Raw genomic sequence first — 23289 nt, forward strand, 5'->3', positions numbered from 1 at the left:
GCCCCATGATTTCTGTTGGCGGCCCTGGGTGTAACAAGAGGTCCCACTTTGTATAAAATGGTTTACCACACTCTGAACAAGCAAATTATTTCCCCTGTGTGAATCATGTGGTTTGTGAGGTCATTCATCCAAGAAACGTTTTTCCTAAACTCTGTCCATGTGAAAGGCCTCTCCCTGCATGAATTTGTTGGTTTCTGAACAGGTGACCCTTAACACTGAATTGTTTCCCACACTGACCAAGCAAATGGTTTCTATATTTGGGTGTGACAGAAGGTCACACTTTGTACTGAATTGTTTCCAACACCCTGAACTAGGGTTAGACAATAACAAAAATACTTCCCACCATAAGAGTATTAAGTAATTTATTGCTATAACAATATTCAGCAATATATTAACACCCAATAGAAAGCAAAAAAGCAAAAGTCCTCAAAATGTTCAAGATCATTTATTGTGAAACATATTTCTTATACAAATCCATTTAATTTTTAATACAATTTAAAAAAAGCAAATACATTTTAGTATATTTTAATTTTAAGAATAAAACATATTTCAATGAAAATGTTACACTAACTACACCCAGACTAAAGACCCCTTCTTCACCATTTTATTTTTATTTATTTAGCAAATATTTTACCAGGAAGTAATACATTGAGAGTTACCTCTCGTTTTCACGTATGTCCTGGGCATAGAGTTACGATGACAAATACATGGTTACAAATACAGTTACATAAGTGAACAGGGTATACATTATATACAAGACTTTGCATGCAGTTAAAGATAATATATATTATAGGTATATGTAACAGTTATAGACCAGATTCAAATGTGAGACAGCCTTAGTTTTGTAAGAACTTAAACTGGTGGTGGATGCGAGAGTCTCTGATAGGTTGTCCCAGATTTGGGGTGCACGGTAAGAAAGTGTACAATTACTCCCTCGACCCCCCTTCTCCTGTACACATTAATAGGGCATGGGGAGGAGTGGGTTAATGGGCATGCCGCATGGGGAATGAGGGGGTCAAGAGGCACGGGTGAGTGCCGAGAGAAATACGGGGGAGGAGAGAAAGGGGTTGAGTCATGGTGGAAGGGGTAAGAGACATGGCAGAGTGGAAGTGGTTAATATGGAGGGGTGAGATTACCAGCAGGAGGATTCCTTATAGCTGCAGCATGTGAAAGTCAAGGAGCTCCCAGACTCGCTCCCACTCCACTGTCTCTACCAGACCCACACTCAGTCCCCTCTCTGACACAGTCCCCATCCCCACGCCTCTCTGCCAGACCCACACCCACTCTGCAGCTGCTGATAGGAATGCCATGGTAAGAAGTAATGGCAAGTATTGCGTTACCGTCCATTTTTATTACTGCAGTATTACTATGCTACTGGTATATTGCCCAACCCTACTTTGAACAATCACATATTTTATCTCATGTATGAATCCTCATGTGTGCAAGGAGGCTGATCCTCTGTGAAAAGCTTTCCCCACACTATGTACATGGAAATGGTTTCTCCCGTGTATGAGTCCTGTGGTGGGAGAGGAGGTGGCTCATTTGAGAAAAGCTTTTAACACACTCCACATGTGAATCATTTCTCTCTTGTATGAGTCATCTGGTGCCTGAGGAGGGTATTCTTAATACTGAATCGTTTCCCACACTCTGCACATGTGAATGGTTTCTCTTAAATATGAGTCATCTGGTGTCTGAGGAGGTGGCTCTTACTACTGAATTGTTTCCCACACTCTGCACATGTGAATGGTTTCTCCCCTGAATGAATCCGCTCATGGATGAGGAGTTTCGTCTTCCAAGAAAAGCTTTTACTACACTCTGTACATGTGAATGGTTTCTCCCTTGTATGAGACACCTGGTGTCTGAGGAGGTGGCTCTTACGACTAAATTGTTTCCCACACTCTGTACATGTGAATGGTTTCTCCCCTGTATGAATCCGCTCATGGTTGAGGAGTTCCGTCTTCCGAGAAAAGCTTTTACTACACTCTGTACATGTGAATTGTTTCTCCCCTGTATGAGTCATCTGGTGTCTGAGCAGGTGGCTCTTACTACTAAATTGTTTCCCACACTCTGAACAGGTGAATGGTTTTTCTCTTGTATGAATCATCTGGTGTCTGAGGAGACGCTGCTTAACTGTGAATTTTTTCCCACAGTCTGTACATGTCAATAGTTTCTTCCCTGTATGAATCCGCTCATGGTTGAGGAGATCCGACTTCCGAGAAAAGCTTTTACTACACTCTGTACATGTGAATGGTTTCTCCCCTGTATGAATCATATGATGTCTGAGGAGATTGTTCCGAGTACTGAACTGTTTCCCACACTCTGTACATGTGAATGTATTTTTCTCTGTATGAATCCGCTCTGGCTTGAGGAGTTCTGTCTTCCGAGAAAAGCTTTTACTACACTCTGCACATGTGAATGGTTTCTCTCCTGTACGAGTCATCTGGTGTCTGAGGAGGGTATTCTTAATACTGAATTGTTTCCCACACTCTGCACATGTGAATGGTTTCTCTTCAGTATGAGTCATCCGGTGTCTGAGGAGGTGGCTCTTACTACTAAATAGTTTCCCACACTCTGAACAGGTGAATGGTTTTTCTCTTGTATGAATCATCTGGTGTCTGAGGAGACGCTGCTTAACTGTGAATTGTTTCCCACACTCTAAACATGTCAATAGTTTCTTCCCTGTATGAATCCGCTCATGGTTGAGGAGATCTGACTTCCGAGAAAAGCTTTTACTACACTCTGCACATGTGAATGGTTTCTCTCCTTTATTATTCATCTGGTGTCTGAGGAGGTGACTCTTACTACTAAATTGTATCCCACACTCTGAACATGTGAATGGTTTCTCTCCTGTATGAGTCATCTGGTGTCTGAGAAGGTCGCTCTTAGTACAGAATTGTTTCCCACACTCTGAACATGTGAATGGTTTTTCTCCTGTGTGAGTCATCTGGTGTCTGAGGAGGTGGCTCGTACTATTAAATTGCATCCCACACTCTGAACATGTGAATGGTTTCTCTCCTGTATGAGTCATCTGGTGTCTGAGGAGGTGGCTCTTACTACTAAATTGTATCCCACACTCTGAACATGTGAATGGTTTTTCTCCTGTATGAGTCAACTGGTGTCTGAGGAGGTGGCTCTGAGCACTAAATTGTTTCCCACACTCTGAACATGTGAATGGTTTCTTCCCTGTATGAACCCTCTCATGGTTAAGGAGACCCGTCTTCTGAGAAAAGCTTTTACTACACTTTGTACATGTGAATGGTTTCTCCCCTGTATGAGCCATCTGGTGATTGAGGAGGGTCCTCTTGGTACTTAACTCTTTCCCACACACTGTACAAGTGAAAGGAGTCACTGCTGTCTGAATCATCTGGTGTGAAAGAAGTTTCCCCTTCAGTGAGAAACTGCTCCCACCATTTGTACATGTAAAGGTTTGCTCTCTAGTGGGGACACAAAGGTGTGTGAGCAGGTCCCTGTAGAGTGAGAAGCTTTTGCCACACTGACAACAGAGAAAATGCTGAGCATCGTGGCTTCTTAAATCTCTCGCATACCTTTTGCTGGACCCATATTTAGAGTCCGTCTCTGCTGTGTGCTGTACAATGTCTGTAAGTTCACCATCATGTGGCACTGGTTCCTTGTATGTGTCCAAAATGTGGCAGGAATCATTGTTTTGTGGCACTTCTGGGCTACGAGGAGTCAGACAGCTTCTGGATGTATCAGAGCTCAAGTTCTGTTCCTCATTCAGGCCGTTCTCTAACAGAAGTAAACAAAAAAGACAGAACAAATGTTTTTAATCTGTAAATCAAATTACTGAACGCAAATTACAAATCCAAACACTGAAGAATCTATTTCACCAATACTTAATTAACAAAATATTCTCTTCACCCAGGGTTTTAAAATTGTGGCACATGGACATCCAGTGGCCCCTAATGACTTCGGTGGTGGTCCCGAAGGCCTGAAATGTATTTGTAGCAGCTCTCACAGTGAAATCACTGATACATATATAACCTGTATTTATTACTGTATTCATTATTCCAGTGGTGCGCAAACTGGGGGGAGCGCAGGCGTCTGGCGGCGATTTGCCTGGAACAGAGAAAAAAAGCAGTCGGTAGCTGCAATTTCTTTTTCGGCCATTAGGTGGTGCTGTGCTGCACAGCTCCTGCAGGACCTCCTTGTTGCATGCAGCGTGATGAGAGCGTGAGTGAGAGGGAGTCATGGGGTGGGTGTGCCATGGGGGGAATGTGTCATGGGGGGAATGTGTCATGGGGAGCGGGGTGAGTGTCATGGGAGATGGAGGGGGGGGGTGAGAGGGAGTGTCATGGGGAGGGGGGGATGAGGGTGTTAGGGTGTGTCATGAGAAGGGGGGGTGAGGGGATGAGTGTGTCATGGGAAGGGGGGGGTGAGGGGATGTTTGTCATGGGAAGCGGGGGTGAGGGGATGAGTGTGTCATGGGAAGGGGGGGGTGAGGGGATGTTTGTCATGGGAAGCGGGGGTGAGGGGACGAGTGTGTCATGGGGAGCGGGGGTGAAGGTATGAGTGTCATGGGGAGGGGGGTTGAGGGGACGAGAGTGCCATGGGGAGGGGGGCGAGAGTGTGTCATGTGGAGGGGGGTGAGGGGTTGAGTGTGTCATGGGTAGGAGCGGAGGGGGTGAGAGTGTGTCATGGGGATGCGGTGAGAGTGCGTGATGGGGAGGAGGGGTGAGGGGGTGAGAGTGTGATGGGGAGGAGGGGTGAAGGGGTGAGAGTGTGTCATGGGGAGGGGGTGAGAGTGTCATGGGGAGGGGGGGGGTGAGTGTGTCATGGGGAGGGGGGGATGAGTGTGTCATGGGGAGGGGGGATGAGTGTGTCATGGGGAGGGGGGGATGAGTGTCATGGGGAGGGGGGGATGAGTGTGTCATGGGGAGGGGGGGATGAGTGTGTAATGGGGAGGGGGGGATGAGTGTGTAATGGGGAGGGGGGGATGAGTGTTTCATGGGGAGGGGGGGGGAGGGGATGAGTGTGTCATGGGGAGGGGGTAAGTATGTGTCATGGGGAGGGGGGATGGGTGAGTGTTATGGGGAGGGGGGTGAGGGGGTTAGTGTGTGTAATGGGAAGGGGGGTGAGGGGGTGTCATGGGGAGGGGTGGTGAGGGTGAAATGGGGAGGGGGGATGGGGTGTCAGGGGGAGCAGGTGGCATGAGTACGGGGGATGAGGGAGTGAGGGTGTCAAGGCGAGGGGGTGTCATGGGTTGTGGGGAGGGAGTGTCATGGGGAGGGGGGGTGAGTGTGTCATGGGGAAAGGGGGTGTCATGGTGAGGGGGTGCAATGGGGGGGTGAGGGGTGTCATGGGGAGGGGGTGTCATGGGGAGGGGGTGAGTGTGTCATGAGGAGGGGGGTAGGGGAGTGAGGGAGTGTCATGGGTAGGGGGGCTAGGGGGTGAGGGTGTCAAGGCGAGGGGGGTGAGTGTGTCATGGGGAAGGGGTGTGTGGGGATGAGTGTATCATGGGGAGGGGGTGTGTGTCATGGGGATGGGGGGATGGGTGAGTGTAATGGGGAGGGGTGTGAGGGGATGAGTGTGTGTCATGGGGAGGAGGGGTGAGGGGGTGAGCGTGTCATGGGGAGAGTGGGAGGGGGTGTCATGGGGAGGCGGTGTCATGGGGAGGGTTGAGGGGGTGTCATGGGGAGGGTTGAGGGGGTGTCATGGGGAGAGGTGTGTGTCATGGAGAGGGGGAGTGAGGGGGTGAGTGTGATATGGGGAGGGGGGATGGGGTGAGAGTGTCAGGGGGAGCGGGTGAGTGTGTGTCATGGGGATGGGGGTAAGGGGGCAAAAGTGTGTCATGGGGAGGGGGGTGAGAGTGTGTCATGGGGAGGGGGGGTGAGTGTGTCATGGGGAGAGGGGTGAGGGGGTGAGATGGGGGTGTCATGGGGAGGGGTGTGTGTCATGGGGAGGGGGGTGAGGGAGTGAGAGTGTCATGGGGAGGGGGAGTGAGGGGGTGAGAGTGTCATTGGGAGGGGTGAGTGTGTGTCATGGGGAGGAGGGGTGGGGGTGTCATGGGGAGGGGGGAGGGGGTGCAATGGGTAGGGGTGTGTGTCATGGGGAGGGGGTGAGAATGTGTCATGAGGATGGGGGGAAGGGGAGTGAGGGAGTGTCATGGGTAAGGTGGATGGGGGGTGAGGGTGTCAAGGCGAGGGGGTGAGTGTGTCTTGGGGAAGGGGGTGAGTGTGCATGGGGAGGGGGTGAGTGTGTCACAGGGAGGGGGGTGAGTGTGTCACAGGGAGGGGGGGTGAGTGAGTCACGGGGATGGGGATGAGTGTCATGGGGTGGGGGGGGTGAGTGTGTCATGGGAAGGGGGGGTATGTGTGCCATGGGAAGGGGGGGGTGAGTGTCATGGGAAGGGGGGGCGAGTGTGTCATGGGAAGGGGGGGTGAGGGGATGAGTGTATCATGGGGAGGGGGCGAGTGTGTGTCATGGGGAGGGGGGATGGGTGAGTGTCATGGGGAGGGGGGGTGAGGGGGTGAGTGTGTGTCAAGGGGAGGGGGGATGGGTGAGTGTCATGGGTTGGGGGGTGAGAGTGTGTCATGAGGAGGGTGGAAGGGGAGTGAGGGAGTGTCATAGGGAGGGTGGATCAGGCGGTAAGGGTGTCAAGGGGAGGGGGCTGAGTGTCATGGGGAGGGGGCGAGTGTGACATGGGGAGGGGGTGTGTCATGAGGAGGGTGTGTGTCATGGGGAGGGTGTGTGTCATGGGGAGGGGGTGTGTCATGGGGAGGGTGTGTGTCATGGGGAGGGGGTGTGTCATGGGGAGGGGATATGTGTCATGGGGAGGAGGTATGTGTCATGGGGAGGGGATATGTCATGGGGAGAGGGTATGTGTCATGGGGAGGGGTGTGTTATGGGGAGGGGGGGTGAGGGAGTTAGTGTGTGTAATAGGAAGGTGGGTGTCATGGGGAGTGGGGTGAAGGGGTGAGTTTCATGTGGAGGTGGGTGAGGGTTGAGAGTGTGTCATGGGGAGGTGAGGGGGTGAGTGTGTTATGGGGTGGGGAGGCGAGGGGGTGAGTGCGTCATGGGGAGCGGGGGTGAGGGTGATATGAGGAGGGGGGATGGGGTGAGTGTCAGGGGGAGGGGTGAGAGTGTGTCATGGGGAGGGGGGTAAGGAGGCGAGTGTGTCATGGGGAGGGGGGGTGAGTGTGTCATGGGGAGGGGGGGTGAGTGTGTCATGGGATGGGGGGGTGAGTGTGTCATGGGGAGGAGGGGTGAGAGGGGGAGACTGGGGGAGAGGCGTGTGAGACTGTGGAAGAGGGGAGAGAGGTCCTGATGTGGTGGGGAGAGAGAGATTAATAATACAGCATAAATGGGGACGCTATTAGACAAATATCATAATATTTAATTTTAAGTGATGTAATTTGTGATAAATACTTTATTGATGTGTCCCGGTTTTTACTTTTGAAAATCTGGTCACCCCAGCTGGCGGCCATTATCATGGTGCGCGCGGGGGCGGCGGAGGTACGAAGCCTGAAGAGAAATGGCTCCAGAGGCCAGGGGAGGAGCACGCCCCAGCGCAGTGACATCAAACGCGCTGCAGGTCTGGCCAGCACCGTGGAGTGATTGATGCTGCAGCTGCACGCTTTGCTGTGTCTGCTGCTGCTGGGGGAGAGGGGAGGGGAGTTCTGGTGGGGGATGCGGTGGTTCCTGTAATGAAAATGGGGGTAATCAGCGCATTAATAAAGGCAGTAAGCTCGGCTGGTTACCCCTATTTCACATTGGGGATGAAGGGGTTAATGGGGTTATATGCACCATACATGTACTATTTTCCCCTCTGTCCCTTGTTGTCCCCATTTTGCAGGATTGTATATGCCTGCAGTAATGTATTACATGGTATACCGGCATTACTGGTTTTGGAGATGCCGCTGCGGGCGCCAAACCGCAAGTTAATTGGATAAGCGTGGCGCTGTCTCTTTGTTCCAGTGAGAGGTATAGGTATCCATTACTGAGACTGGAAATCGTAACCGCAGAGTCAATTGAATCGAAGGGCTGCGGTTTTCAGTTACAATGTATCCCCGTCCCGGTTAGTAGCGTAACTTGAATGGCGGACGGCAATTTGCGTGGGAACTCGGTTAACCTCAAGTCAATTGACATGAGAAGCTCAAGCATTGCCAGTCCAAGGAGAAGCCCTAACTCGGGAATGGAAAGGGTTAGTACCCTGAAATTTGGTGTGCAGCCCCAGAGTAACACCCCAAGCACACACACATTAAAATTATAACTGTGGGATAAGTAAAACATATATTTTTAATAAAGTGTATTTTTGGTTGCAGTTTGAAAAGGACAGGCAGGGTACATTTTTTCTGTTTGCCTTTGATATGCAACTAGTGACCAAATGCTTTTACATACATGAGCTGGGGGCACTTCCTTCTCAAACTTCATAGACCCCCCGTTGAGTCGGCGCCAATGGGTCTAGGGAAAGTTTGCAGTTGAAAGCCCCCAGAGCTGCAAGTGTGAAATAGCCGGGATGGTTGCTGAATGAGAGATCCTGGGCTAGTTCACACCTTGCGGGCAACTCCTAGCCTGGGAGACGCCAGGTAAAAAGGGGAGTACGCATATGTTAAGCAGCCAAGGTGTCCATGTTGCACAGGCGCTGCATTAACCGGAAATTCCTATAGTGCCCACTCTGCAAACTGTGGGCAAGTTGGGGATTGGTGAATGGGAAAATTCCCACGAGACGGATTGGGTGGGTATGTTGGAGATATGTTCTCAGACCCTATATACATGCACCCCGAGCTATCCCTGTTGTCTTTCGTTTTTGTTCTACAATTGAAGCGAATTTCCACTTTGCTTCTACAAGTGGATGAGAGCAGCAGCAACGATTCCTGAACGCAACGAGTTAATTACACCGGAACCAAGGACACAACTCTGCTTCAGGATTTCGTTAGTGCTGAGGGTTATCTAACGAACCCCAATGGACCAGAACGAACTTTGCAATATTCACGGACTTATTGGGTTGGCAAAGTGCGCCCCTTGCAACAGGACTGCATGTTAAAAGACAATATTCTGGTGCTTTGTTTTACTTCTGGACATTCTATCCCGTTTTCTCCCCCAGTAAGTGTTTTTGTCAAGTATATTCTAAGGTTGTCGTGTGTCTGTCTATTAAAGAAATAAATGTCAGTTTATTTTGCTCAACTTGTGTGCTCAATCTCGTGCCTCAAAATATAAAATTGTTGATAAGTTCCATCCACTGTGACAGTTCCCCTTTCAGACCAATGAGCTGCACACACACTGGTAGGAGGGCCTTCCAGCACCTGCAGGAGCCGGAGCAGGCCTCTCTCTGCCTCATGATCACCTATCCCCAGGGAGATCCAGCAGGACCAGGAAGAGATCAACGGAGGGAGCGCTCCCCACCTCACCCCCCCCAGCTAAAGAGAGGAATTATGGTCAGGCAGAGATGGCAGCATTGAGGGGCTTGGGAGGAGGATGAGTTTTGGGGGGCTTAGGGTTTTTCTTTGGGTCAGGGGGGGAGATCCATCAGTACCCCCCTTGAGTTTGGTTAATGGGATCCCTGATCCCTGGGCAAAATTTAAAAAAGTAAATAAATAATACTGGTAGGTAGGAGTGGATGACACTGGGGAAAGCAAATAAGAGAAGGAAAAAAGGGAGGGGAAGGGGAAAAAAGGGGGGGGAGGAGAGGGAAGGGAGGTAGCAAAGAGGTGGATGAATACCCCCTCAAATGGATTGCCTTTGTGCACCAGAAAAAAACATATTACCAGATGCCAGCAAACAATAAAATAAACAGTGATCCAATACTAGTATACTGCCTGTGCGTATGCCTGTTACGCCGGTGCTGCTCGCAGACCAGACCTGTCCCCCTTTTTTTTTTTATAACTTGAAATTTTTATTGGTGTAAAGTACAGGAACAGATTATATCACAGCAGGTACATATGCACATAAAGTGAATTATAAATCCGAATTAATTTATATAATAATAAAAGAATGACAGTACATTGCGTTATGAATGGTAACAAGACAACACAAGACAGGACTAGACTAACCGAGACATCACCCGGCCCGCGGTAGGTCGGCTGCTTTCATATTCATAGCTTGTGTATAGCATGCTGCCGGGTGAGGAGGGGTGGGAGTGACATGGGGGGAGAGGGTATTAGGGTGGGATGGGTGGGCCTGCCTTTAGCTGCGGAAGGGAAACTCCAAAAGTTGCAGTTTTGGTTGGGGCTTCTAGACCTCATCCTGGTTAGGTAAGTTTCAGATTCCTTTCTGCCTGGGACTTCTCATGTCCTATTGTTCATGTTAACAGTGAGCTTTGTGTAGGGATGATGTTGGAACGATGTTGGACCAGCCAAAGGAGAATGCATCTAGAGTTATTAATGCCATATTGTGGCACGCTCCACCCCGGGGATGTCTGTTTGGGCCAGCCAGGGTATCCAGATCTTCAGATAATTGTTGCCAGGGTCATTAACCAAGCTTGTTAATTTCTCCATCTGGCAGACATGCCAAATCCTGTTCCGAATCTTGGGGATGGAGGGGATCTCATTAAGTTTCCATACTGCTGCGATCTCGCACTGGGTCGTTAGAGCAAGGTGCCCGATTCATTTATTATTTGCTTTTGAGAGCCCTTCTAGTGGTCTGTTCAGGAGGAACAGCCACGGGTCGAGGGGAATCGAGAGGCCCAACATCCTCTGAGTCCAATTTCAAATTTCTTCCCATAGGGGGGCGATCCGGGGGCAAGACCACAGCATATGTAACAGGTCAGCCGACTCTCCGCACTGTCAAGGGCACAGCGGGGAGAGTCCTGGCACATACCTTGATAATTTTAGTGGGGTGTGGTACCATCTCATTAGGACCTTATATGCATTCTCCTTTAGTGTGGTGCAGATTGAACTTTTAGCTACGGCTAGATATATATTATTCCAGTCATCATCCTCCAGGGACTCTCCTAGATCTGATTCCCACTGGGTTCTGTATTTCGGGTGTCGCTGAGCTGGGTTGACAGAACCAACCACTTCTCCGTATAACTGAGATGTGAGTCCCAATGTGTCTGATTCTGCCAGACAGAGCTTTTCGAAATTAGTCAGTGCTGGATAAGGGGCGGATTTGTTATAAAATGCTCGGACCTGAAGGTACCTAAAAAATTCAGAATGAGGAATGTTTCTTTCGGATCTTATATGCTCGGATGATTTAATTTTTGTACCATTTCCCTCCAGGTCCCCAAGGCGTAGATATCCCGCCTTTTCCCAAATTGAGGTACTGCTACATCGCAGTCCGGGAGCACAGTTGGAGTTCCCCCATAGGGGGGACATCAGGGAGTTTTTAGTGGTTAGGGAGTAATTGTGCTTTGACTTATTCCATATTGACAGTGAGTTGGTCATAGAGGAAAGCGGAATATCAGCCGTTGCTCATGCTGTTTTAGGGAGCCAAATTAGGGACTTCAGCTCTATTGGAGCACAAACCGCGCCCTCTAGTTCCACCCATCTTTTCAATGTAGGGCTGGAGTGCCATTGGATAATTTGGCTTAATTGTGCCGCTTTGTAGTAGGACAACAGGCAAGGTACCGCTAAACCCCCTGCAGCAGTGGGTCGTTTCATAATTAATTGGTTTACTCTCGTTTTTTTGCCTCCCCAGATAAATCTAGAGATGTCAGACTGAAGCGAGAGTAAATCTTTCAGTCTCAGTGGCACTGGTAACGTTTGGAATAGGTAAAGGATACGGGGGAGAAGATTTATTTTGATACTCTGTATCCTTCCTATCCATGAGATTCTTTGAGGACCACTTTAAGATGTCAGCTTTTAGAGACCGAATTAAGGGAGGATAGTTTGCTTTATAAATGTCCCTGACATCTCTGGTAATGTAGACTCCCAGGTATTTAATTTGGTTCTGTTTCCAATTAAAATCAAAATTAAGCTTTAGTAGCTTTTCAACCTCCGTGGGAAGGCTAACGTTAAGAGCTTCCGATTTAGATTGGTTGATTTTGAATCCAGATATTTTAGTAAATTTGTCTAGCAAGTTGAAGAGATTTGGCAGAGAGGTGAGGGGCCGTGATAGTAATAATAGAATATCATCAGCATATAGAGCTGCTTTGTGGGATTGTGAACAAATATCTACCCCCACTATGTCTGGGCAGCCACGGATCTGTGCTGCTAAGGGTTCCATACACAGGGCAAACAGGAGGAGGGATAACGGGCACCCCTGTCTCGTGCCACTTTTAATTTGGAATTGGGCAGATGGAAAGCCCTGGTGCATGACCCTAGCAGTAGGGCCTGAGTAAAGTGCCATGATCGCTTCACTCACCCTATCTCCGAATCCCAATGCCCCGAGCGTCTCTCTTAGATACGGCCAGTCGATCCTGTCGAACGCTTTTTCCACATCCAGACATCATATTTTGTGATTTTCCTCTATTAGCCAATTCTAGCAGATCAATGATTCGTCGGGTGTTATCCGCTGCTTGTCTACCTTTAATAAAGCCGACTTGATCTGGATGTATCAGTCTGGGCAAGATCTGAATCAGTCTATTGGCCAGAAGTTTGGCGTAAATTTTGATATCAGTATTAATAAGGGAAATTGGTCTATAGCTTTTGCAGTCCAGCGGATCTTTACCTGATTTATGGATTAGTGATATAGACGCACGAAGCGTCTCTCCAGGGATTGGGGCTCCCGCTAATATCGCGTTAAACATGCGGAGCAGCTTAGGTGCAAGTACTTTGCAGAACTTCTTATAATATATCCCTAAGAAGTCATCTGGGCCAGGGGCTTTAGATGGTTTTAATTCTTTTATAACCGTGGCTCTCTCTTCCATAGTAAATTCAGCACCCAGACTCTCTCTGTCCACCTCAGTAAGTTTTGCTAGGTTCGAGTTTGCTAGGAAATCTCCTAGGGCTTTACTCGTTTTGGCGGTATGTGCCACTTTCTCTCCGTTGTATAAAGATTCGTAAAATTTGCCAAATTCGTCTACTATATTTTTAGGGTTGGACGAAGTGGCGCCCGACTTTAATCTAATCGCATGGATATTATAATTTGCCTGCCTGTTTCGAAGAAGTCGGGCCAGCATCGTATCTGGCCTGTTAGCCCTCTCATAAAATTTCTTCCTTGACCAACAAAGTGTATTATCTGCCCTGGACGTCAGAAGCATGTTCAATTCAATTCTAATGTCCTTCAAGTCTTTGAGGACCAGAGGATCCAGATTCTTTTTGTGTCTCTCAGAGAGGGAGCTTAATTTAGTCTAAAGCGTGGTAATTTTAGCGTCCCTCTCCCTTTTACGTCTAGCTGCGACACTTATCAATGTACCTCTGAGGGTCGCCATGTGAGCCTCCCAGAGAACAAACTGGGATTCCAGAGCCTGTATTGATTTCAAAGAATTGGTTGATTTCTTTACCAATGTGCTCGCATATATCTGGGATTTTCAGAAGGGATTCGTTTAATTTCCAGTTTGCTCCAAGCCTGTCATGTTTGATTTGGTTACACCGTAGCTCTATATGTGCATGGTCGGACCATGAAATATCATGGATGTCCGCTCGGGCGACCAACGGGATCAGTCTACTAGAGACGAAGAAGTAGTCGATCCTACTGTATGAATTGTGGGGATGGGAATAGAATGTGTAACCTCTCTCTAATGGGTGCAATTCTCTCCAGATATCTGATAAATGTTTTTTACGAAGGCCTGTAGTCAGGGAGAGCCGGACTTTTTTGTTGTTCTCTTTAGGGGTGCTAGACCTATCTATGGCTGGTTGGAGGGCGATGTTGAAATCCCCTGCGACAATCAGATGACCATGTGCTATGGAGTATAGGGTTTTAAAGAAGGTGTCAAAAAAAGTCGCCTATTGCTCACAGGCAGCGCACACCGCCGCAAATGTGATGGGTTGTTCGTGTATGGTGCCTGTTAGAATGATATATCGGTCTTCCTTATCCTTTTTTATTGGCTTAGTAACAAACGGGATCCTATTGTGAAAGAGTATAGCAACCCCCATTTTTTTTTTCCGGAGCTGACGAAAGATAAAAATTAGAGAATTGTTTGTCCATGAAGCGAGGAGCACTACTATCACTAAAGTGTGTTTCTTGGAGCATTAGTACATCAGCGCCGCGTCGCTTATATTCTATTATTATAGGCTATTTTGCGTTTAGTGGGGCTATTAAAGCCTTTTACATTGTGTGAGATGATGTTAAGCGCCATTATATGTTAATGGGTGTGTAGTGTAGCTCCTATATGATAATCTTACCCCTCGTCCAGGGCCGGGAAAACGGATGATTGGGTTGACTGATGAGTTGGAGAAATGAGTTCTGAAGGGTCCGTGAGAGGCCATATCTTTATCTGCTAAGTGGGGGAGACGAGGAGGTGGGGAAACATGAGGGAAGACGGGGGCGGGGAGACATGTAACATACAGAAAACATGAAGACAACACTATTAGTTTTATCAACATTTCTCCATTGGCAACAAAACAAATAAAGGACAGGATCCCCTCTGGTTTTGCCCGAGTAGGATTCTTGTGCCCATAGGCAGAGCCGGACAGACCGTCTGAAAAGGGGGACTTATCTGTGTCCCGTGGGACTGGTCTCCTAGGGACCTTGACACGACCCATTGTATAACTATGGGTCGGGAGTGGAGACGCCTGTAACGGGGGGTAGAGCCCCGCCGGCGCGATCTGAAACAAAATATATTAACTTGTACCGGATAAGCTTTCGTTTTTAACAATTACCGGCAGCTAACAGTGAAAACATATAAAATATGTGAACAACCTTTCTTATAAACAGTGCAGAAAGATGTATGGCAGGGTAGATGTCTTATTACGAATGATTAAGAACTGTCTTAATGGGTATAGTAAGCCACCTCCCTCAACTACTACGTATAACCTATATAACCTTTGTCGCCTACAGAGCCTATCAGACCCAAATAGCCCGGCTAACTCGTTTAACTCATTTTGCGTGTGAACCTTTAAAGTGTCTAACCAAAACCTTACTTGTAAAACTAGAATAGGCCTATATATACCTAAGTGGATAATTTTTGTAAATAATCCTGTGAAGCCTAATTGAGCTAACCATATGCCCCTCAGGATGTAACTTTAATTATATATTTATATATTGAATCCTATCTGAGCTACGTCTTCCCCCTAGTCTCATGGTCTGTGACCTTTATTTAGGGCTGTTAATTACGTGTATTTAGTGGGCTAAGCAATATTGGTCTCTTGGGATATCCCTATACCCAATTACCACCCTTCGTTTGTGAGCTCAGTCCTTTGCAGGGGTGGGAGCATAGCAAGGCAGGGACCAGAGACCTTTATTGGGTTAATGTTTGGGGAGTGGTATAGGAGTGGTGGGTGAGCATAATATGTCCCAGATGGATAACAGACAACCCAATCCACTCCCTCCTTGGTGCAATCACTTGTTTTGCCCCTTCTGTATCAGACTGATGAGAAATTGCATAAAAACGTAGTTGAATAGATGACAGTCATTTGGTAATGAATTAAGAACTCACCCCCCCAAGTGACCCCCCCCCGTAACCCCCCCATACGTGCGCGCCAACGTCACCGCCGACGCCAGCCGCCGTCACCGCCCCCACCACCGGTCCTCATCCCCCGCGTCATCATTGGACGCCAGAAGAGGGGAGGAGGGGCCGGAAAGGGAGGGACGGCCGCCATCTTGCCGACGAAGGCCGGGCCTCTAGGGCGTGTGTCCGGAGGTCCCGCGGTGTCTCACAGAGGATCCTGCTCAGCCTGAAAACAAGATGGCCGCTGCATCAAATTTTCAGGAGGATCGATGAGAAGCACAGCAGGGGGATCCGCGTGGAGGTCACGAGCATCTTCTCAGGGGTGATGCGTTGTCTGCGGGGCTCACTGGGATGGTGCAGATAGAGTAACCAGGGGAGATAACTTCAGTCAGGGGCCTTCTGAATGATCTGATGGGTTCCTCTGTGGGAGCCCCCATTCGGATCACTTTCTGCCTTTGGAGGGGGCGGATGCAGAGGAGCCCGCTGCACTCCACGTGGGTGGAGGAACCTCAGCCCCCGCCGGGGAAGCATGTGGGGAGACCCGGGGAGACTCCGATGCCTGTCCCAGGCCCAGCTTACGAAGGAAAGCATCCCCATCTTCCAGATTGCATAAGGTATGTGCATTACCATTTTTAATTACTAGCAGGGCGAAGGGGAACAGCCAGCGGTACTTGAGATTATTGTCTCTCAGTGTTTTTGTCACTAGCCCCAGGCCTTTCCTCCGGGCCAGTGTAGAGGGGGCTAGGTCTTGGAAAACCTGGAATTGGACCTCATCAAATGTAATAAAATTTTGATTCCTGGTACTTTGGGCAATAGATTCCCTTGTTTTGAAAAAATGGAAACCAACGATGATATCCCTGGGGGGGTCTCCCGGCTGAGGGCGGGAGCGCAGTGCTCTGTGGCATCTATCCAGGTGTCTGTCCAAGTCAGTGCCCTCTGGTAGTAGGTGTTCTACCCATCTAGTGATAAAGACTTCCGGGTCTGTCACTGCTTCTGGGACCCCCCTGATGCGGAGGTTGTTTCTCCAATCTCTATTATCGGAGTCTTCCAGCTTGTCCCCCATTCTCTTAATTGTGCTGATAAAGAGGCAACTTCTGTTTTAGTATGGTGTAATTATTTAGTATGCAATTGTTTCGTCTGATTTCACTTCTAGGGTATTTGTTCGTTCACCCAGAGCGTCTACATTTTTGCGCAGGGCCCAGAGCGCGGACTTGAAGAACCTCCTCATCTCGCCGCAAAGTTCTTTAATGTCTTTTACTCTTGCCCATTCCTGCTCCCCGGGTCCAGAAGGAGGTCTGGTAGCTTCAGCCTCTATGTCTTCGTCGCCCGTGTCAGTAGCTGGAACAGGGGGAGGCTTTTCTCTGTTCTTGTCTTTTCCTTTCCCGCCCGTCGCCATTGCTGCAGGGGATTTGAGAGGGGTCTTATGGAAATAACTTGCAACCGAGGTAACTCTTCTGCCTGTTCTTGTGTGCAACGGCATCCCCTGCCGTTCAGCTGGCTGAGGTTGTCTTTATTGCTGAGAATTGTGAGCAAATTACCGGTATATAATCATATAATCACGCCGGCGGACAGGAGCTCAGACTTCAAGCTTCCATGCACCACCGTCCGTGGGCGTGTCCTCCCAGACCCGTCCCTTAAACTGAGGTGGGGACATGTATGTGCACACACCCGCAGCAGAAGGAGCGTGTCTGGAGTGTGGTATTTTGGGGTTGCCTGGCCAGGTGGAAATAGCTGTAGCAATACTTGCCGGTACCAGTAGAAGAGACAAAGTAGTTGCCGTTAGCCAAGGTCAGGGATAGGAGAGATCCGGAAGGTCGGGGTTCAAGCAGAGGTCCAGGGGCGTTAGAAGCTGCATAGTCAAAAGGGAGCCGAAGTCGGGAGCCAGAGAGTGTAGTCCGCCAAGCCAGCGAAGACAAGAGAGAGCCAGAATAGACATCCACAAGAGATACTATGTCGAGCGATGTGAAAGAGGTAAGACAGGTACTATATACTGCAGCTGACCAATAGGAAGTGGAGGCAGGCCTGGAGGAGCACGAGGAGCTGTCCTGGATTGGTTCCCATGATAGGCAGCCAGGTGGGAAGCTTTGGGGTAAGTGGTAGCCAGCGCGTGGGCGGGGGGCGTGGCTTCACTGCAAGAGCAGTGAATAAATTATCTTGGGCCGGCGCGCGCTCCGTAACGAGGGGAGGCACGCGTGCAGGGGTAATGGCAGCCGCCTGAGTACCAGCTGCCCGCAGGAGCAGCGGCCGCCCGCTGGGGAGGACTGGGAAGCCCCCCAACCACTGTGGCTGGGCGGGAGTGGCGAGGAAGGAGCCCCACAGCGGCGGGAGTCAAAAGAGGCGAGGGGAGGTCATGCTGCGACCGCCGTGACACCAGAATCCTTACAGTACCCTCCCCTTCAGGGTCTGCCTCAGGACGATCCTTCCATGGTTTGGATGGAAACTTTATCCGGAAGCGTTTAAGAAGTCCTGATGCGTGAATGTCTTTAAGAGGTACCCAAGACCTTTCTTCGGGTCCAAAGCCACTCCAATGGACCAAGAAATTGACCTTACCTCTCAAGAGATTGGAATCTAGTATAGCTTGGACCTCGTACTCTTCGTTGCCCTGTATGATCACTGGATCAGGTTTAAGAGTGTGGTCCGGTAAGAGGGGACTGGAGATGAACGGTTTGAGAAGTGATGTGTGAAAAACATTATGAATTCTAATGCTTTGAGGTAATTGAAGACAGAAGGCCACCGGGTTTACCTGCTCCATGATAGGAAATGGGCCCAGAAACCTAGGTGCCAATTTAGGGGAAGGGGTTTTGAGGTGGATATTCTTGGTAGACAACCAAACCTTATCCCCTGGCTTGTAACTGGGTGCAGGTCGTCGACGACGGTCAGCCTGTATTATCGAAGTCAGGGAGGCCTTTTGAAGTGCCGATTGAATTCTAGCCCAAGAGTCCTGTAGGTGGGAGATGTGTTCATCCACAGCTGGTACTCCAGAGGAGATATTGGAAATAGGCAGGCGAGCCGGGTGGAATCCGTAATTAATAAAGAAAGGCGTCTCACGAGTGGATTTATTCCTGGAGGAATTAAAGGCATACTCAGCCCAGGGAAGTAATTCCGACCAGTCATCCTGGGAGTCAGAGACGAAGCACCTTAAATACTTCTTGAACGATTGATTAACCCTCTCGGTCTGCCCGTTAGATTGAGGGTGATATCCAGAAGAAAAAGAGGAAGAAATGCCCAGTCTTCTGGTGAAGGTCCTCCAGAATCTGGAAACAAATTGAGAGCCTCGGTCCGATACGATGGATGTGGGAATACCATGGATCCGGAAAATTTCCTTGGAAAAAATATCGGCTAGGGCGGGTGAGGAGGGTAATCCTTTGAGAGGAACAAAATGTGCCATCTTGGAAAACCAATCCACCACTACTAGAATGGTGTTCATGTCCTGCCGAACGGGAAGCGTGCCCCCAATCCAGAATCTCAGGAATAAACTTGGGCTCTACATAGAAGGTATCCTTCTGTACCTCGAGATCTCTAGGCAGGTGTTTTTGAGACTTGATGATTTTTTCAAGATTCTTGAATGCAGCGACCGCGAGGATCTTTTGCTTGGGAAGGATGGGCTCGGTAGTCTTCTCCGGTCTCTCTTCAGAAGAATACTGTCCAGAAATGGCATCCGCCTTGACGTTCTTGGTGCCGGGAATATAGGACAAAATAAAATTAAACCTAGAGAAAAATATAATGACCAGTGGGCTTGGCGGGAGCCTAAGCAACGGGCACTCTCGATATACCACGGAGGGCGGGCGGGAGCGGCGAGGAAGGAGCCCCACAGCGGCGGGAGTCAAAAGAGGTGAGGGGAGGTCACGCTGCGTCCGCCGTGACCCCTGTATCCTTACACAGCCCAAGCGATTTGTGAACTTGGCTGCAGGAGATTGTAGACGCGTGGCGGGGCGTGACAAAGCTGGTTCGCCCTTATTGGCTGAACTAGCTCACGTGCGCTGACATTGTGATTTTGATTACCTCAGACAGGGGGGGCCCGAGAAATTTCATAGATGGAAACGGGGGCTAGGCATAAAAAGTTTGCTCTCCCCTGTATTATTCAAGGATACATGTACATCCTCCAAATAATTAACACTGAAAATGTCCATGAGAAGTAAAGTTAAGGAACTCCTGGTCTATCATATTAGTGCGTTAATAATATCAACTAAACCAGACAGCAACCTGGCCCATGATTACCATTACTGCCCATGTAATCTTCTGCCATAAGACCCACATATATAGAAGATTACATGGGCAGTGTAGTAACTGCATCACTTAGATTGTAAGCTCTCCAGGGCAGGGATTTCTGTTCCTATTGTCTGATTGTGCTTCTTGCACTTATTGTATTATAATTCCCTGTACTGTATTGTTTCTGCTGTAAAGCGCTGAGTACACTGCGGGCCTTATATAAATAAAGACATACATACATGGGCATCTACAGTATCTTTACACTATAGGTTGCTGTCTGGTTTAGTTGATATTATTAACTTACTAATATGATAGACCAGGAGTTCCTTAACTTTACTTCTCATGAACATTTTCAGTGTTAATTATTTGGAGGATGTACATGTATCCTTGAATAATACAGGGGAGAGCAAACTTTTTATGCCTAGCCCCCGTTTCCATCTATGAAATTTCTCGGGCCCCCCCTGTCTGAGGTAATCAAAATCACAATGTCAGCGCACGTCAGCTAGTTCAGCCAATAAGGGCGAACCAGCTTTGTCACGCCCCGCCACGCGTCTACAATCTCCTGCAGCCAAGTTCACAAATCGCTTGGGCTGTGTAAGGATACAGGGGTCACGGCGGTCGCAGCGTGACCTCCCCTCACCTCTTTTGACTCCCGCCGCTGTGGGGCTCCTTCCTCGCCGCTCCCGCCCGCCCTCTGTGGTATATCGAGAGTGCCCGTCGCTTAGGCTCCCGCCAAGCCCGCTGGTCATTATATTTTTCTATATTTAATATTTATTTATATATATATATTTACATGATTATATTATATTATTTGGTGTTACAGTTAATTTAATTAATCTAACATAATGTTATTCTCTCCACATCTTATCCACTTTTAAATGTTATGCTTTTTAGATATATATAGTGGCAGAACGGCCTCGCGGCGGGGTCAGTAAAACGCTAGACACGATGGGAAACTTAAAACTATAGTGGTTTATTAGCCACAACCAAAATAAAGTACGGGTGCACCGTCCCTTTAAGAAACTACTTCCTAGAAAATAAAGCCTATTCCCGTTAGGGAAACTAACTCACTTCTTGAGCCCTTACTAACAGGGCAGCCAGATAATCTGGTTATGCCCAAAACATGTGCTCTACAAAGTATAACAAATAAGTATCATAATAAAGTCTTATCTGTAATGCAGCTCCAATAGCAAACAGGAACACCGGTTCCGGGGAGCAGGCTGTGTCCAGCTCGCAGCAGTCTTTATCTTTATCCTGGGTTGGGGTCGCAGCTGGTCCCAGCAGCAAAGCTCCTCGCAGGACTGGGGGACCAGAGCAACAGCTAGGGCTTCCTAGCCGGGAGAAGTCTCTCCAGCCTCCTGGGGAAAAACAAGCTTACCTTGTGTGAGCAACTTCCTGCTTTTTAAAGCACTTGTTTCACTGATGAGTTCAGCCCCTGTTTAATCAGTCTTCAGCTGTGCTCTCTCTCTGAGGAGATTAACGCTATGTGTACTGGCTGCAGCGTCTCTCCATTCACTGTTCCAGCCTACTGAGTCAGTGACTCTGTATATATATTGTAAACTCAACTACCAAGGCAAAGAACCTTTTGAATCTTGATAAGGGGAATATACATATTGAATAAGATGTAAATAAATAAACCACACTGAGAAAATTGCCACAGTAAGGATACAATACTACTCATCAAATGTGACTAGAGAGAGACACATATGTATCTCAATGATAGAAACAAATGTATATGAAAAACACACAGTATTATATAACCTGAGAATGGGCAAAGGAATAATATTAGAGAAAATGTTTAGGTCCCACTCTGTATTAATCCCAAAAGGGGATAGAGTATTAAGTGAGTGGATCCAAAACATGTCACCCTGATTAAGCTGTTTAATTCTATCACCCCCTCGTGTAGGAACAGGTATAGATTCAATCCCCTCGTGTAGGAACAGGTATAGATTCAATCCCCTCGTGTAGGGACAGGTATAGATTAAATCCCCTCGTGTAGGAGCAGGTATAGATTCAATCCCCTCATGTAGAGACAGGTATAGATTCAATCCCCTCGTGTAGGAACAGGTATAGATTCAATCCCCTCGTGTAGGAACAGGTATAGATTCAATCCCCTCATGTAGGAACAGGTATAGATTCAATCCCCTCGTATAGGAACAGGTATAGATTAAATCCCCTCGTGTAGGAGCAGGTATAGATTCAATCCCCTCGTGTAGGGACAGGTATAGATTCAATCCCCTCGTGTAGGAACAGGTATAGATTCAATCCCCTCGTGTAGGAACAGGTATAGATTCAATTCTCTCGTGTAGGGACAGGTATAGATTCAATCGCTGAAAAATGAAAGGTGGACAAGTTTCCCAATGTACAATTTGTCAAATGTTTGGAAAATGGGAGCATCTGATCCAGTTTTTAATAGAACGAATGTGCTCCATAATTCTGACCTTCACTGTTCTGATTGTCCGCCCAACGAATCCTCGACCACAACCGCAGGTTAAGTAATAAATCACAAATTTACTTTGAATAAAAACTGGAATTGTGTGTGTGTTTCTTACTGTGTACAATATCAATAGATTTGATAGGATTGGCATAGCACCAAATACAACATTTACCACATTTGAAAAAAAAAAAAAAAACCCCATATATTAAATTTGATTCTAGTCTGACCTGGAGGTAAATAAACTAGACGAAAGATAGTTTGCCAAGGATTTAGCCTTTCTAAATGCAATTGTTGATCCTTGTTCAATTGGCTCTAAGGTCTTTCTCCAAGGTGAGCACTTCCCAATGTTTCTCGATGTTTGAGCGGATTTGATCTATGCCGTGTAATAAACAGCGGATTGGACCCTTCGGGAGTTCCCTGGTCTCCTTGATTTAAACCCCCTGCCTAGAACCAGTCGAATCATAAGACAGTAACTCAGCATGAGTACAGAGTTTGGCATTCATGTAAGCATCCCCTATTATTTATTTATAAAACATTTTACAAGGAAGTAATGCATTGAGAGTTACCTCTCGTTTTCAACTATGTCCTGGGCATAGAGTTAAGACACTGATATGAGTAAACCTCTGAAGGTTAATGGCTGAGTGCCTCAAACATGTATCTGATGAATCTGCAGTCCCTTAGTGGGATGAAATAAAACAGGCAGATGTCTGAGTTACGCACTATACTGCTACCTCATATTCGTGTGTTTTTTCTAAATAAACCCTAGAAGACTGTGTCGGTAAGAGCCCAGACAGACGTCAGCGCTACGCAAGGGTGGCGTTTGTCACTTATAGTGGGGAATGTGGGTCGACACTAAAAAGTCTGTGGGTTTGCAAATACATGCGGGGGTTTAAAATGGCCGCCCAGCCAAAGTAAAGTACAGACTCTGAGTAAAGTCTGTCCTACTGTGTATGACTACCAGTTCTGCATACAGCATACACAGGGAAAAGTGTGACAAGTATTGCCGCAATAGCACCTCCAGAGGTCAGGGTGAAGAACACACCTGAAAATGCAAAAATGGAGGGGAAAAATGTGTTTAATGTGTCATGTGTCTGGCCACACAAAGTGGTGTCCTTTCAGTAATGAGCGTCTGAGTACCCAGTGTGTCCCCGCAGAGCAGTATGAGAGGGAGCACGAGAAGGTCCAAAAACTAAAG

At 48.1% G+C, this 23289-nt stretch overlaps 1 protein-coding gene across 1 annotated transcript in view; it reads right to left on the reverse strand.

Annotated features, from left to right (window-relative positions):
• Positions 1-429: 429 nt before the first annotated feature.
• The window catches only part of LOC142473295 (uncharacterized), a 232227-nt gene continuing 209367 nt past the window's right edge, over positions 430-23289 (reverse strand). Inside the window, exon 5 of the mRNA XM_075580496.1 lies at positions 430-3747. Within this exon, the coding sequence (XP_075436611.1) occupies positions 1670-3747 (2078 nt within the window). The 3' untranslated portion in view covers positions 430-1669. The remainder of the gene's footprint in view (positions 3748-23289) is intronic.

Source organism: Ascaphus truei (assembly GCF_040206685.1).
Source record: "Ascaphus truei isolate aAscTru1 chromosome 2 unlocalized genomic scaffold, aAscTru1.hap1 SUPER_2_unloc_6, whole genome shotgun sequence".
Lineage (NCBI taxonomy): Eukaryota > Metazoa > Chordata > Amphibia > Anura > Ascaphidae > Ascaphus > Ascaphus truei.